At 46.7% G+C, this 16,861-nt stretch overlaps 1 protein-coding gene across 1 annotated transcript in view; it reads right to left on the reverse strand.

The window, feature by feature from the left end:
• Positions 1-13,656: 13,656 nt before the first annotated feature.
• The window catches only part of KAT6A (lysine acetyltransferase 6A), a 29,235-nt gene continuing 26,030 nt past the window's right edge, over positions 13,657-16,861 (reverse strand). Inside the window, exon 18 of the mRNA XM_042835215.1 lies at positions 13,657-16,304. Coding sequence (XP_042691149.1) covers positions 13,717-16,304 — 2,588 coding nt within the window. The 3' untranslated portion in view covers positions 13,657-13,716. The remainder of the gene's footprint in view (positions 16,305-16,861) is intronic.

A 16,861-nucleotide genomic window follows, 5' to 3' on the forward strand; every position in this document is an offset into this window, starting at 1 on the left:
CGCCAATGCGTGCCTGCAGCAGCAGGGGCTGCTCCGACCTCCCATCCTTTCCTTCCAGATGCCTACATTCAGCTCATGTTTTACACGCCAGCCACTCCCCCTCCCATCACCGGCGCTGCAGTTCCTTGTCTGGAAATGTCAGGAAAGGACAGATGCACAGGCTCTGAAATGCCTTGCTTGCTCAGCAGTGCACACGCTGTTCTTCACTTACAACTGACTTGAGTTTTTGTGCGCCATTTGGGAAAGCAGTCAAACACGGCCCATTATACATCAGCTCCCTTTACCTGAGAGATCAGCTGAGCACCGCATCCGCCAAGAGCCGAGGCGGACAGTGAGAGAAGTAAAAGGAACCGCTGCTGAATACGTGTTCTGGTTTTTCTAACTGGGCCATCTGAAAGATCTCTTGGGCTGCGCCCATTGCAACGTCACGTGCTCAGCCACAAGCTCCTGTAACCTCTCTGCTGTTGCAGGAGCACGGAGGGAAGTCTAATTTCTGCACTGCCATTTTGATTTCTGCACGTAAATATGACACACCCTGCCCTCTGCCAGCCCTCCTCCCATACTTCATGTCATCACTGGGAAGAAAACCCGAATGTTAGGAGGACAGATGCTCCCATCACAACCAGTGTATGCTGCATTACAAGCTAATGGAAGAAATGCTGGAGGGTGGTTGCGAGTGGCAGCGAGTGAAATTTGACAGAGTTTAGTCAAAAGTAAGTTTGAAAGAGTCTCCTCTACCTTCTGACTCCACGCCAGAAAGAAACAGAGACACAGAAAGGCTTGGAGGGGAGGCCTCAGTGTGTGCTCACAGAGCCCAGCACAGCGCTGATGCTTTCTCTCCTCCTGACAGCTTTTCCATCCGCACAGCACTCCAGTGGCAGGTCAGATCAACAGCATCAGAGGAAGCTGTCATCACACACAGCCCCCATACTTCCCAAGCCAGCCTAAAACACAAACTAAATATTTATTATGCTTCTACAAAGTCTGAATCTCCTCACGGTGCAGCCGGCTGATGTAATCCTCCCCAGATCCTGACAGGACTTGCTTCCCCAACAACCTTGACAGTGCTCAGAGGGTCACAGTTACCTTCTTGTCACACAAATCAATTCCTTGTTGGCACACTCAGCAGACAGAGGCGGGGATGTAAATCCTCCACCACTGCGACATCAGTCGGTGCATTGGATCACCTTAAAGGAGTTCAGTTTTGCCCCAGTCTATCAGCAGCTGCGTATACAAAACAGTTTCCCAGCTTTACACCCTGGACTCTTACAGCAGAAAAGGTTCATCCTTGCACTGCTGTCTCGAACCCAGCACACACACAACACACAGAAAGATTTAAGATGGCACTGCGATTGCAAAGTCCTTTCCTAAGCCTAGATAATAGCTAGATGGCTAATGACTGAGCCCATTCCTAGAAACACACTCTAATTCTTTGCCTACACACTACCCTGGTTACATTCACAGTGGTACTTCCTTGGCTCTCAAAGGCTTTGGTTGCCCTGATACTCCGTGCCCCTCCTCGCTTCCACAGCACAGCATCAAGCTTCAGGCAGAAGATAACAGTGGAGTTTCTTCTGACTCCTTCTGTGATGTATTTGAATATAAGGTAATGAGCACTGAAGTATTTCCTGCTGCAGCACGTAGAGGAAACTCTGCACCAAGCACGGGTTGCTATCTGATAGCAGGGAGACATATGCCTTCAAAGTAGTCTGTTTTGTTTCCTGGAAATGGGCAACTAGGAAAACAGCCAGAAGTTTTATGCTGAAAGTTTCTCATTAGGAAACATTTTCCTTTAGCATTCAAGGCTGTATTGTGTGAGATACTGTACAAATTCAGATTGACAGACTGTCCTAACCTTGGACAATTGCAAGCCAAAGGAAATAGCAGTGAAAAGAGAAAATAAGTGGCTTAATTCTCCTTGTTCAAAGCAAACAAAATAGAGGCAGCAGTGCAGGCGCTGGGCTCTGTTCTGTAGAGCCCAAGCAAAACTTACTCTGAACGTACTGAGAGGGTGTATCACAGAACACACAACATACACAACAACACAAAAATGGCTGGAAATGCTGCAGAATGCAAACCACTCGTGCCCCAAGGCATAGACAGCATCAGCTTGCATGGAGTTAGAAGCAAGTTGTTCTGTGGCTATCGTCTCCTTCCTCTGGCTGCCTCCACTGCTTTGTTAGCACCTCTTAGGATGACTGGTTGTCCCTCTGCTATTGACACCAATAAAGTGAATTGCAGCAGTGGGCTCAGATACAGACCAAGATATGAACATACAGCGCTGTGCAAACTCAGGGCAAACAGTCTCTGCCCACAGGAGCCAGTGTTTGCATAAAGAGCAAGAGACAACCAGCTGGCACATGTGGAGAAGTGGAAGGATCCAGTAACACAACGTTTTCAGTCCACACTGGTGGCAGTGTGAGAGTATTTTGACAGAGAGGCCTCCTGTGTGGATATATGGTAAGCTGCATGCAGACTTCCAAGGCACCAGCCAGGCACTCAAGCTAACATGGCTAACATGGAGACCCCCTCAGCTGCTGCTGCAAAACAGAATGAGGAAACTCCAACATGTTCTGGTAGCCCTTGCTGTGGTGCCAACACAGACTTGTGCAATAAACTGCCACCACTGCAGACACTCAGGCGGTGGGAAGCAAGGGATAAAAAGGGAGGACTTTTCCTATAGCAAAATCTCCTGGTTCACAGTAGAACTCCTTAACTGCTTTCTGATGGCATAAGAGACAAGCTGCTCTGTAGAAGAGTAAAAGGCCCTGCAGGGAAAAGCTGTGAGCCTGCATGCAGTAAGCAGTTATCACTGAAGAAAGCGATGTTTGACTTGCCAGTGTGGTAGTTAAAAGGCCCCATACACAGTGACAAGCTGCTGTCTACAGACTTTATATCTGTCTGTTGCTCTCTCCAAATTCACTGTTCTCTGCAAACACAGAGCCCTCCTGGGCTGCCCTGGTCAGACATCCCAGTGCTCAGCCCCATGCAAAAGCATCCCTCACCCCAGCTTTGGTCTCAGAAGAAATGGAGGGCAAACAGGGGCTCTGTCTGTCCTGACTTTAGGCTGAGCTGTGAGGCAGCCCAGCTTCCCTTCCCAAAGCATGTTCCCTGGGCATAATGCTTGGGAAGGGAAAGCTGAAGCTCAGGTACTCTGCAGTGTGCCAGAATGCTGCTGAATTCTCCAAGAAGACCTTGCACCATGTCCCCCATGCTGTGACAGTCCTGAATAGTGCACTGCAATGCTTATGGCTGCAAGATCTATTTCATCTGCCCAGGGAGGTGGTGGAGTCTCCTTCTCTGGAGATGTTCAAGACCTGCCTGGATGCCTACCTGTGCGACCTGCTGTAGGGAACCTGCTTTGGCAGGGGGGTTGGACTCGATGATCTCTGGAGGTCCCTTCCAACCCCTACAATTCTGTGATTCTGTGATCTCAGGGAATCAGAGCCCCTGGGTTTATTCAGGGGAGTTTTGCCATCTCCATTGTTTATGTCGCTGTCTTGGCAGTAAGCATAACTCAAGTCTCTCACAAGGAGCTGACAAGAAGGTCCCCCCTGGTCCTTTCCACCTGAAGAAGCCCAGATACTTTACAGAGATCTTCGGATTTCCCAGTCCATCACTGAGACACGCTGGCACCGTGATTCATGGTGAGGGGCAGAAGGGAATAACATGGTTTTCTCAAAGGCTCACAAGGGATGAGCATTCTCTTCAAACAGGCATGAATGAAATTGGGATTCCAGTGCCCAGGACTAGCCCAGACTGCCTAAGTGGGCAGCTGTCTGGCAGTGGGGCAGAAAATAAAACTCTGAGGGCTGCTCAGCAGTGCCTGCTCTGCTCCCTCAGCAGGACTTCTCTCATGGCTGTGCAGAAGCAGCCGTTGACACATTCTGAGCAACAGAAGTCTGCTGTAAACCTCTTGCTCACAGGAGATACACAGAAGTCTCAGACTCTTTTGCTAAATACAGAGGAGAAGCCCCCTAAGACAGCTCTGTGTTGCAACCTCCTCTCACACATACCCTGGATTACCCTTGGTGTCACCTCATTCCTCTTAGCCTCTCTGCACTGGTGTATAGCATAGACATCAGGCCCTGTTGTGAGAAGAACAAGAGATCTTCAAGCAGCAGCAAAGCAATCTTAGCCACACATCTGCTCCTGCGGAGAGCTGGCAGCAAGAAAAACTGACAGTGGCTTTCCAGAAAGGTGCTACAGCTCAGAACAGCAGGCAGAGCCCAGGCTCCTGCGTGCAGATGTCGGCAGAGGGGACAGGCACCTTTTCTTGCTCTGGCCCCCTGTTGCCTGCGAGCGTGATGCCTTTGCTGGGAGGGATGAACCACATCCCCCTCACCAACACTGTCTGTGCCACGCAGCAGCAGCAGAGCACTCGGTCCCTGCACAAAACTGCTCCTTCTCCCCAGGTGGCCTGCTGTCACTGTACCCTGGGTGCAGTGTCCTGGCAGAAGCAGGGCATAGACAGAATATTAGAAACACTCCTCACTGGGAAAAGGGGCAAGTGTCACCTGCTCCTTTGCAGTCTCTGGGAGACTGCATGAAGCTGAAAGACAGAAAATTTATCCCAGAGATCAAATCCATTACTAGCAGATGATGAAAGGACGTGGAAATAGGCTAAGTGAGACTTTGATGCTTACACAAACCCTTTGCTTCCTCTCTCCCTTCACCCTCCTTTTTTTCTACCCCCATCCCTGCACTGTCAGGATAAACAGCAGACTCCTGGCCCCAAAAGTTATCTTCTGTTTTGTAGGGATTGTTCCTTGTGCGCATGGATTTGTTCTGGGAACAGAGTGCCCCTCATCATCTCCCCCCCCTCCAAAAGCAAACAGCACCCACTGCCACAAGAACAGGCATCTGAATATAGGGCTGCTCACCCCAGCATCACTGACCTTTTTCTTCCGGTCCCGAGAGCGATTTCTGCGCTTGCGATTGGATTCTTCCTTCTCCTTCTGCTCCTGTAGAGCCTGAGCCTCGATGTCTTTGATTTTCTTCAGCTGCTTTGCTGCTTGAGCCATGGCTGGTCAGACTGCAGCTGCTCCAGAGCTCGCAGCAGCACTTTCTGCACAGCGCACTCCTGTTCCTGGCCAGGAAGGTCCCTTTCCAGCTCGAATGCTGTCGACCCAGATGGATGTGAAACCAGTAACGAGAGGAAGATAGAAAGCAGACAACAAGCCCCAAAGGACAGACGGTGTCTCCGGCTAATTGCTAGATGGAGTCCAGAACACCTTTACAAAGCATTAATAATCCCAAATCCAGCTGTTCCAGAGATTCTGTGCACCATTGCAGCAACCCCTGACTGCACTGGCACATCATGCAGAACCCTCTTGATGGGACAGGGCACCGGGCTGTGCTGAGCTCGCTCCCTCACTGCCTCTCCTGCAGTATGAAAAGAGATGCAGGCAGCTAGCCATAGGAAGAAAAATAACTCTCAGCAATTAATGCACGATGACAGCAGAGAAGCAGAGGAAAAGGAGGCCGCTGCATTTCATCTCGACTTCTGTTCTCTCCGTAGCAATACATTGAAAGCAGTAACCTGCATGTAGTCAGTCGGTGGCTCTACCACTGCAGTGCTGCTGAGGCAGGCACATATTCCAGTCTCTCCGATTCCCTCAGTCACTCTCTGTGCAGCGGGCGATGCGGCTGGTTGTGATTCCAGCTCCTTTCAGGGGGAGCAGTAGGCGATCGCTGCGTTGCTTAGAAGGCAGGCAGCATCCCTGCTCAGAAAACAGTCAATGCTGCAAAGGCTGTGCCAAACGGTGGAGCAAAGTGCAGCTTAACAGCATCCTTTTCTGCTCTCATCTCTTCACTGAGTGAAGAGCGACGGGAGGGGAGGGATCTTGGCTGTGAATGGGAGACAGAAACCAGGGGCTAGGTTTGCTCCTTGACTACACAGCTGCAGAAAAGAAAACCAGAGACCCCAGCTCCTGCCTCACAGACATCAGCAGAGGATCCCTGGTCATGGCACCTGGAGGCAGCCACCTCTTCTCTATGCGCATCTGACCATTTTACCTGCAGCCTCCCTTCCAAAGCAAAACAAACCACAGGTTGGAAGTCAGGGATTTAGCTCAGAGATGTAATTTTTGTTCCTGCAGATTGCATCAGTGCAGGAGGGGTCCGGGCACAAACTGAGGTCTGCACTTTTATCAGTTGCATTCTCCGCTCTCTCTCTGCCCCCAAAATGTCACCCATCTGCAAACTTATGGGCAGAGCATTGGGAGCATTATCTGCCCAACATACGCTGCAGGTTTTTGGTGTAGCTCATCCTATTTTAGACAGAAAGGTCCCCTTTCGTGTCAAAAGATGGGGAAGTAGGGTTTAATGTCAATTCCTTAGCAACTACCTGACAGTCACTTACAGGTTATGTAGAGAGATGGGAAGCTGAGAAATGCAGAATTAACTGTAGATAATGTAGGTCACTTTTCTGGCTAAGTTCTCCTGCATTTCTTTTCCCTTTGAAGTCCTTCCAATTCTCTTGCTTTACCCACAGACCAAGAAGAGTCCAAAGAACAGAAAACAGGTTTATGTATCTGAGTTTTTTTCAGAATGTGATGGGTGAGAATACAGAAAAGGTTTACGGGGTCCTAATAAAATCTAAGGACAGGAAATCATCAAATTTTACAAGTCTTTTCCAAGAGCAGCTTTAGCTCTTTGACCTGAACCCATATGGAGAAACGCAACTCTCAGGTTCAGATAGAGCTACACATCTTCATACATCTTGTGAATACGCACATAAAACACAAAAAAAGACAAACCAGAATTAAATAGAAACCACACAACACAGCGCTCCATAGGCAGGAGATGCCATGTGCACAGCTGCAACGGTCAGAGGCACCATATTTAAAACAACTAAAAATCTATACTCTTTCCATTTAGTGTCGGAGCTTCCAGGCAGTGCTTTCTCAGAACGTCATCTCTCCCTTTCTGCCTCCTTCCTGCACCATCATTTGCTGCTCGGACTCATCCAGCCCTGCACAGGATTTCCTGAGGACAGTGGTCACGTTTGCTAACACACTGAAGTGTCTGTCTTACAGCTGGATGCACAGAGAGGTCACCAAGAGCATCTGCAATGGCCTCTAAAGGGACTATTTTCAGCTTTCCTTTGTCTTCAGAGTTTCTATAATCACCCGCTGATTTCTTGCTGTCTGTGCCAGGGCAGGTCTGATGCTTGCTGAGGACCAAGCTCTGCAATTTGCTTTGATTTCAACAGCATTCCCTCTTAACACAAACCAAGAGGGGACAAGGACAGTTCTAAAGTAACCACAATCTTGCCTAAAGTAGGATGCAAAAAATGACCACGGACATTGATTTTGAAACATCTATTTTGAATGCTGACAGCATCATTTAAGAGACTAAGTTAACTGGAATTCATTCTCTCTGTTTTATACACAAGGTTGTCCTTCTCAGAGGCTTGCAAATGTAATATTCCAAGTTGTGAAGCACTTGCCTTGGGTTGATATTCAGCTTTTGTGTGCTGGTATGTGGTACATGGTTGATAAAGTGACCATGGAGATCTGCTATACATGAGGAAGAGTTCATCTTCTTCAGTGTTCTTGCTGTTTCAGAATGGAGCCAGGACTCTGTTCAGGGACAGCAAGAAATGTTGAGGAAATACAGAGGAAAGAAGAAAACACTTTATGGATCATATTCTTGTTGCTGCTTGTTCCTAGTGGAGAAATACAACAGAACACAGATTCACAGAATCACAGAATGGCCGGGGTTGGAAGGGACCTCAAGGATCACGAAGCTCCAACTCTCTGCCACACACAGGGCTGCCAACCTCCTCATTCAATACCAGCCCAGGCTGCCCAGGGCCCCATCCAACCTGGCCTTGAACACCTCCAGGGATGGACGGGGCATCACAGCCTCTCTGGGCAGCTGTTCCAGCACCTCACCGCTCTCACAGCACACAACTTCCCCTGACATCCAACCTCCATCTCCCCTCCCTCAACTTCAAACCATTTCCCCTCGTCCTGCTGTCATCTCCCCTTTCTAAGAGTTGGTTCTCCTCCTGTTTGTAGGCTCCCTTTAGTTAGGCTCCACTTCAAAATGGAGAAATGGAGGATGACAGTGCACAAACCTCCTCTTTCAGCTGAAAGACACCACCTGCACGTAGAGCCAGCACAATACTATAAGAGAAGACTTTAAAGAGCCTTATTTAATTATTTGACACAGAGCACTGTATTTAACACTTTTTCCTTGAAAACAGAATATCTGTACTCTATCTCTGGTACCTCAGTAACAGATTGGGATTCTACCATGTCAGACAAATGGCAATCATCAACAACAGTCCTGTTGCATAGAGCTCACAGGATAAAGGGTTGGGCAAGGGAAAGCAAGGAGGAAGAAATGGTCGCACAAATGAACAAGGTTTCTATGTGCCAATTCAACACACAGCTGCCCTGCAGAACAGAACCTCGTGTGAGGGAAGAACAGAAACAAAGTCCTGTTTGCCTACAAGGTGTTTCCAGGAATGAAGCATAGCTGGAGTCCTGCTCTGCTCTGAGTGAAGAACAGTTTGTGGAAACTGCTGAGGTTCTCTGTAATAGGATTTTACATTCAAACTCCAATTAGGTATTTTTAGCCAAACTCTTCTGGTTGACAAGCTGCAAAGATAAAGGATGCTGCAGGCCGCACCTCAGCCGCTGTAAACCAAGCCTTGTTCAGCCCATCTGCATTCCCCATTGCTGCAGAGGGAGGATCTCAGCACAAATCTCTCTCACTGAGTCGGGAACTTAATTTAAATTGTTCTTTTTACCTGTTCTCAGCTGTCTCACTGATGATCAAAGCCTTTCAATTCACCTTTTTGAAATCCCGGAAATCTTCAAGGCCAAAGCTTGTATGTTTGCTGTGTGTTGCTTTCAACATACGGAGCCCTACGTGTTGTGTTGCTAACAGACATTTTGGTCCACATAACAGCTAATCTGGAGCAAATCTGTCACTGCTGAATGGAACTGTTCTGTGTTCACAGCGGGATACCTGGCAGTGGCAGTGCAGAGCACGCAGTAGCAGCTGCTCACGCCATGCTGTAAGATGCTGATGGTTCTTGTACTGCCTGATTTAAACCCTATTTTAGCATGGCAACTCTCCAAAATCAAACCAAAACCAAAACAAAGCAATCACTCACTTCTGTAGGCCTTCACTGACAGCAGGATTTCGATGAGATATTGAAAAAGATCTCCTTGTTTATGAGTCCCAAATGTGGCTATCATCGAGTCAACCCACACAAACAGCGTTTCATTTATTCCCTTTTCTTTAAAAAATAATAGTAATTAAAAAATAAAAATAAAAAAAAATATCCAACACCAACAAGCAGGGTTATTTACAACGAGGCCCATTTGAGCAAATAATGTTTTTTATAAACCATCCTTCAGCAGCAATGATTTATCATCTAATTAACGCCGGGAAATCACATTTCTGTGATCTTGTTTATGAATTCCCATCAGCACTTATTTTTGTTCCAAGCCTAAAAGCTAGAGAGAAAGTTATGGATACCACAGACCTGTTTTTTCTTAAAACAGCTTCAACTCCCTTAAGAACTGAGAAGCACGCCAATGTTAATTATCATTAGTGCTGATCCTACCCACACCAAACTTGGCCACTTAAGTATTGTCAAAGCACTGCAAAGATCTCCAGCAAAGAACTGAAGAGCATTTCAAAACGGCGCGTGTCACCATCGTTTGCTACCAGATGAAGGCTTAGATTCGCCCTACCCATCAGTTTATGATAGGATCTTACTGAAGGAGATCGTGATCTCATTTCGTGGCAGTGATTTGCCATCATCACTGTGAATTCTAGAGTTACCTAAATCAACAGAGTGATGTTTTGGTCCAATCGCTGCAGAAATTTGTAGTGGAGAACATACAGCTGTTCTCCAGTAGTATTTTACTTTCAAAATTTGCATTGCGTATAAAAAATGAGAGGAAATGTCTGAAAATTGGAGCTAAATAAAGGTGGACATGTTGTGGTGCAGAGAGCTGACAGAGCAGACTGCCCTGAGCATCACATACAACAACTTCTGTCTGTCCTCACACAGCCAGAGCTGCAAATCTGGGGGGAGAGATGTGTCAGCTTAAGGGACGATGCAGCAAAAAGAAATGCTTTATCTCCATGAGGAGACAGCAGAGCACGTGCATGAATTTTTGTTCAGAAGTCAATGGTTCCCAGGTTTGACCATCACACAGCTGGCCTCTTTTGCAGGCAGCGTTGTGATGCTGCGGCTGTGCAAAGGCCGCGGGCTGCAGCCGTGCAGCCATGGAAGCTCTGCTGCCGTGCAGCCATCTTTCCTCCTGTACTCAGCTCTGTGAGGCCGCACCTCGAGTGCTGTGTCCAGATTTGGGCCCACACTGCAAGAAAGACATGGAGGCCCTGGAGCGGGTTCAAAGAAGGGCGACAAAGCTGTGAGGGGTCTGGAGCACAGGGCTGATGAGGAGAGGCTGCAGGAGCTGGGGTTGTTCAGGCTGGAGAAGAGGAGGCTCAGGGGAGACCTGATTGCTCTCTATAGCTACGTGAAGGGAGGTTGTAGCGAGCTGGGGGTCGGCCTCTTCTCGTGTAACAGTGACAGAACTAGAAGGAATGGCTTCAAGCTGCACCAGGGGAGATTCAGGCTGGCATTAGGAAATATTACTGCTCCAAAAGAGCGGTCAGGCACTGCAGTGAGCTGCCCAGGGAGGTGGTGGAGTCACCGAGCCTGGAGGTGTTGAAGGAACGTTTGGATTTTGCGTTGAGGGACATGGTTTAGTGAGTGCTATTGGTGATGGTGGGACTGGATGATCTTGGAGGTCTTTTCCAACCTCGGTGTTTCTGCGATTCTGTTCCTCTGCAGCCGTGCAGCTCGGAGCTCTGCTGCCGCCCGGCGCTGAAGGCGGGCAGCGCAGCTGTCGGCAGGCGCCGGGCGAAGCTCTCGCGGCCGCGGAACGAACGCGGTTGACAAAACGGAGCTGCTGCACTTCGCTGAAGCTTCGGGCGGCTCTCGCGGAGAGGAACGGCGAGGGAACGACGCTCCCGGGACAAAGAGCAGAACGGAGCTCGGCGCTCAAATGGATGGGGGAAAAAAAAAGAAAATCCACGTGCACAACAGACATCCAAAATGGCTCAACATAATTTATTTTTTATGTTAAAATGTACAGAGTTCTTTTGAAAGTACTTGCTAGAAAGGGGAAAAAAAAGTGATATTACATACAAGTAGAGGAAGGGAGACCATCCAGCCAGGAGCATGACATGGAGAATTACAAAGGCATCTAGGCACCCCTTCCCCTTAGCTTACAAGTCACCATGAACGAAGTACAAAGAGATTACAAAACAGGAAAAGCAAATATAAACAGACAGGAATAAACTCAGCTTCATTTGTACATGCGGCTTTTAGAGGCATCTGGAGCTCCTATTCACACACTCTAGAGATCTCTTTAAAGAGAATTTTTTTTTTTTTTCTTTCTTAAAATAGTTTTTAATATTCTACAACAAAGATAAAAAATTTTGAAGATGGAATGAAATGAAAAAGCTCTTATTTTAAAAGGCATCAAAGTCACTAACAGTGAGATTTTTTTTTTTTTAATTTCTTTTAGAAGATTACCCAAGTTATCTTGCTAAAAATACATTTATTTATTTTCTTTTTTTAAACAGAAGTGAAAAAATGGTAGGTACCAATATTACTGTGTTGGATAATTTCTTTTTATATATAGAAAAGAACTTCTTTTTCTACAATAGTTCTACAGTCACAAAGGCTTGTGGAAAAGGGAGCTGCCCAATTGATTAAAAAATAAAATAAAATAAAAGTACAAAACCAAACCAAACGTAACAGCAAACAAACTGAACTCACGGCCCTCGTCTCAACAGCTTCTCCTCCTGTCTCAGACCCATTCCACCCCACCACCCAACCCCAGCAACCAGGAAGCAGCGACGCAGCTGAAGATCTAGGAAGGAGAGGGCAGCACAGTGTGCTTCCTACGTGGGTTATTTGGAACTGGAATAGTATATACAGAGAAATGGAGTTCCTACACAGCCTTGTACATGCTCGAAAGGAAAGAGGAAAAAAACAAACGAGGAAGTCCTTTGAATTCTGCCTTTTACGGTTAGCAGTTATTGGAAGAAAGCCCAGTTTAGTGCATACGAAGAAACCCAACTTGTAGATTCTTTTGGTTGGCTTTTTTTTTTTAAACGAAATAAGAAATTAGTCTTGTTAATGTGTATTTCTGCTTCATATACAATAATTAAAAAAAAAATCATCTCTACATTGAGGGGTGTCCCTTTTTGAACTGGGTGACGTGCCAGCAGGTGCTGTCTCTATTGCAGAGCAGTGCAGCCAAAAATGAACACAAACTGGATTATGCAGTAATGAACAGCAAAATCCTGCCACCTGCATCCTGCTGCGGTGCTTGGACTGTTTCACTCCTGTAAAACAGGCTGACTCCCTTCGTTTCCCACACGAGATCAAAAGCCTGGCTATTCTGACTAAATGGTCTTAAATAGCGGAAGAATCAGGGAAATGTTCAACGTGATTCCCCCCAACAGCAGCACATTCACAACTGCCTGTGCCACACCAGGAATGGAAGAGCGACAAGGACACCACAAGGCTCTCACCAAGTCACTTAAACATCCATTTTATCTTGCAAGATAATTGAAGTAGAGAGACTACGAGGCAGATGACTGCAAACAGATGCTTTTGAGTTCAGACCGCTCAAAGGTTCAGAACAAGACCCTCAGCATTTCCAAGTACACACTAAAGCAGAGTTTGGGATCTCAGAGTTGTGGTTGACTTGCAGTTCACCAGAAGAGCCTGCAACCCTTTGTTTTTTTTGTCCAATAATCATCCTACCCTCCTCATGACTGCACGATGGTTACGAACAGCTCATAGATGCTTCCAGTAGTTGAGAGTGACGGGTGCACGTGCGGACGTGCATGCCTGGCTTGTAAATGGGATCATTTTAAAAGTACATTATACTTTCAGAATGAAACATACAATCTCAATTAAACTCATCTACAAAAACACCAATGTGAATAGTTTGTTTACACGTGTCTCCAAATTTTACTGTAGGCGAGAGTCAGGAGAAGCTCAAAGATAAACGGTTTCTCCCGACTTGCAGAAATAAACAGCTTCATTTATCCTCTGTGTCCCCTTCCACTTCTCCCAATAAGTGCCTCCTGCTAGAAGTAGAAAATCCTACGTGGGGTTTGGAGGGACGGGTTGTTACTCTTTGAGATGTCAGACATTTTACATTACTGCAGCGCTAACAAAATGCGTACGGAGGGACACGGGGGCAGGGAGGAGGACATACGTTTGAAAACAAAAATCAGGAAGATGATTTCACCATTACACATATTCTGTCCACATGGTCAGCAAAGTAAGGCTCTTTTTAAATTATGAAAACATTTTGTGCATGTTTTCCCTCTAAAAAACATCTGTAAATGATTTCAGCTGTAAAATGTTTCAGGATTGTGAAGAAAACAACCCCTCTTTCCCTCCCCCACCCCCCGAAAAAAAATAAAAACCACAAACAAAAAACAAACAAACAAACAAAAAAAAACAACCCAGAAAACCAACAACAACAACAAAAACCACCAAGCTTTCTAAAAAATAAAATAAACCAAAGAAAATCCCTCTAAATCTACAGCAATATTTTAACTGGAAAAAGGTCCGTTTTCTCTGGTTCGTCAGTATAAAAGGTTCCTTTATTTATATATTTAAGTTTTTTGGATGCAAGCTCATCTTGCTCATCTTCTCATGTACGGTCCATTGAGAGACTGCTTGGGCACCCCAGCAGCATTCATGTAGCTGTGATGGGAGGGGCCAGTGTACATCATATTTCCATGAGGATTTGGCTGCATAGGCTGCTGGGTATAGGCCTGGCTCCCCATCATTCCCATCTGCATCTGCATAGGATACTGTGCTGTCTGGTTCATGTAGGCAGGGTTACTATGGTAACTGCTGTTCATCATGGGTTGTGTCATTCTGTAGCTGTTCATGGCATTAAGGGTGTTCATATTCATGGAATTAACATTGTACGGGGTGGTTGGCATTAGGTTGACCCCCATGTTCATACCACGCTGAACAGCCAACGTACGAGGGCCAGCCTGCATGGCAACAGCAGGTGGGCTGCGGCCATAGAGTTGCTGCTGGTGTGCAGTTGCAGAGGGCAGGGGTGCTGATTTAGAGCGAATGGAAATATGCCCCTTGACTGGCATTTGCCCCTGCAACCTCTGTGTGTGTGGAATGCCAATATTGGTAGCAGACATATTACACTGAAGCAGAGGCGACGTGAGGTTCATGGTAGTGGATGCCAGGTTTGGTGGGGGTGTCATGGTGGCTTGTGCTTGTGGTGTGCCTGCTAACGGATGAGAGGGAGCTAGCTGAGCCAATCCTGTGTTGGACAGAGAAACACTGGTTGCATAGGAAGTCACAGCAGGAGAATGGCTATAAGGCATGGCATGAGGGTCCATAATGGTGTTTGTCAGCTGCTGCAACTTGGCTAAACTGAACGTGGCCGATGGTTGCGAATAGCTCCCAGCCCCAAAATCCCCTGGAATCCTCTCATAGATACTTATGTTACCAGTGGTTCCCGACTCAGGTATTTCCATGATCATAGGTGCTGGGGTGAAGCTGTTGTTCATACTGCACTGGGACAGTGGAGGTTGCTGCTGGGGTGGAGGTGGAGGCTGTGGCTGCTGTGACTGAGGCTGCTGCTGTTGTGGCTGCGCTGCTGGCTGCTGGTTACTTGGAGGTCTTTCTATGACACAGCTCTGAGGTGACTTGATATTACAGTTTGCTGCAGGCTGGACAGTGCTTTGCTGCATCATGCTGCAACTGCTGCCAATGTTTGCCATCTGCTGAGTGACAACACAACTGTTCTGCGTGAGGCTGCTGGAAGAAGACAGTCCCCCGTAGGAACAGCTGCTCTGAGAAGAGTTATTTCCACAAATGCTGCCTCCCATAGTGGAGTCATAGCTGCTCGGGTTTTCATAATTCTCTGTAGTGCTCTCAATGCTGCCAAGGTCACTGAAGCCACTATCCACCACCTGCTGAGAGTGGTCTGATACTGAAGGCACATCCATCATGGGGCTGGTCTCCATGTTCTGCATAGAGGGTGCGGACAGGGATCCTTGTTCAGGGCTTATCTGGGTGTAACTGCTCTCCAGAGCAGGCACATTTGGGCTGCTGACAGAACGAACAGACTGGCTGGGGTGGGACTGAACAGAGGATATTGGACTGTTGTGTTCTGAGGCCTGGCAATCTTCAACCATTGATATCTGAGGATCCTCCTCAGTTTGGGTGTAACTCTGCAGAGTTTGACAAGCGGCAAGAGTCTCTTCACAGTCCTGGTAAGCTACATCATGTTCATTGCCTTCCTCCTGTGTCAAGGACTGCACTGCTTGAACAGTTTCAAGATCTAGTTCACTATGAGGAATCTCTTCCTCCTCTTTTAATTCAATTAAACCTTCTTTATTACTTGGATCTTCTTCACGATCATCTTCAGACCCAGGGACGTGCTCTGAGCCTGCTGATGTTTCATTGGAAGCCTGCTCTTCCTCAGAATCTGCCTCTGCTTCATCTTTTCCTTTTGCATCTTCTCTACTGCTTGGTATATTTGTTTCTAAAAAACATTCCTGAACATCAGGTTCCTCCTTCACCCCTTCTCTTACAGGCTGTTCCTCCAATTCTTTCTTCTTCACAGACTCCAGATGACCATCATCCTCATCATCAGCATCATGGTCTTCGTTTTGATTTGCCACTACTGCAATTTCATCATCTTCCTCATGGTCCTGCTCAGGTTCATCTAGCTCTTGCTGCTCTTCTTCCGATTGCCTTTGCTCTTCTAATACTTGTGGTTTCTCCTCCACCTCCTCTTCTATTTCAGGTTCTTTAACTTCTGGCACTGGACTACTGCTGCTGTCCACTGGAGAAACAGCTCTTACTTCACTGCTGGCTGCATCTTCCTCTTCTCCCTCTCCAACCTCTTCTGCTTCCATATTCACATCTTCCTCTTTCCTTTCCTCATTAAGAGGCAGCTCTTCTTTTTGCTCAACACTTTCCTCTTTATCTGAAATTTTGGACTTACGCCCTGTTTTTGAATTAGCTGTCACAGCATCGATTCCCTCTCCCTGCACTGATGGTGGCACTTTATCCCGGTTCAGTTTAAATCCTGGTTTTCGACCGGGCCTTTTCTTCCAATGCACTGGTTTTCGGCTTTTGCCTTTTGGCCATCCCTTCTTCTTTTTCATGGGTGTAGAAGTATCTGGATCAAGCGAAGAATCATTTGCTTCACACTTTCTCAGCATAGATAATGGTTTCAAAGTTGGAGTATCTAAAAACACAAATAGAAAAATGCTGTTCACGCCGAGCATTCATGGAAACTTTCCCAAGCATTCTACCATGCTGAGGAACTTAGATATTTGGCTTAGCAATTTTAGTGAAGGACAGCAAGAAAGATCAAGGTCTGCTCATCAGTTGCAAAGCCTACTGCATTTTCAAAGAGCAATGCTTTCAGGATGTTGCATGGTCAAAGATCTGAGCCTTTAATAAACAAGTCAAATTCAACACTAGGCTACGTTACAATAAAAGTTATGTTTCTGTTTAGATCTGTATTTTGTGCATCTGCTGCAGAAATATTTTTACTTTGTCATGCCTTACATTTCTGAATGCCTACAGAAATACACAGATGACTGAACTCGGCTGTTTTTATCTTAGGAAAACGCTTAAAAGGAACCTAAATTCCTCTCTCATCTGACTTTTATTTGATGAAATATTATTTTGCATTTCAGCAGCTTTCCAAGTACTATAACAGCTCTACAGCCTACACTACCAGCAATGGATGTTTAATGAATTTACCAAACACTGTAAGGCCTCCCCCTTAGTAATTCT

This window comes from Centrocercus urophasianus, unplaced genomic scaffold (genome assembly GCF_019232065.1).
Source record: "Centrocercus urophasianus isolate 14NV4802_14NV808 unplaced genomic scaffold, USGS_Curo_1.0 seq_50, whole genome shotgun sequence".
In the NCBI taxonomy this organism is placed as follows: Eukaryota; Metazoa; Chordata; class Aves; order Galliformes; family Phasianidae; genus Centrocercus; species Centrocercus urophasianus.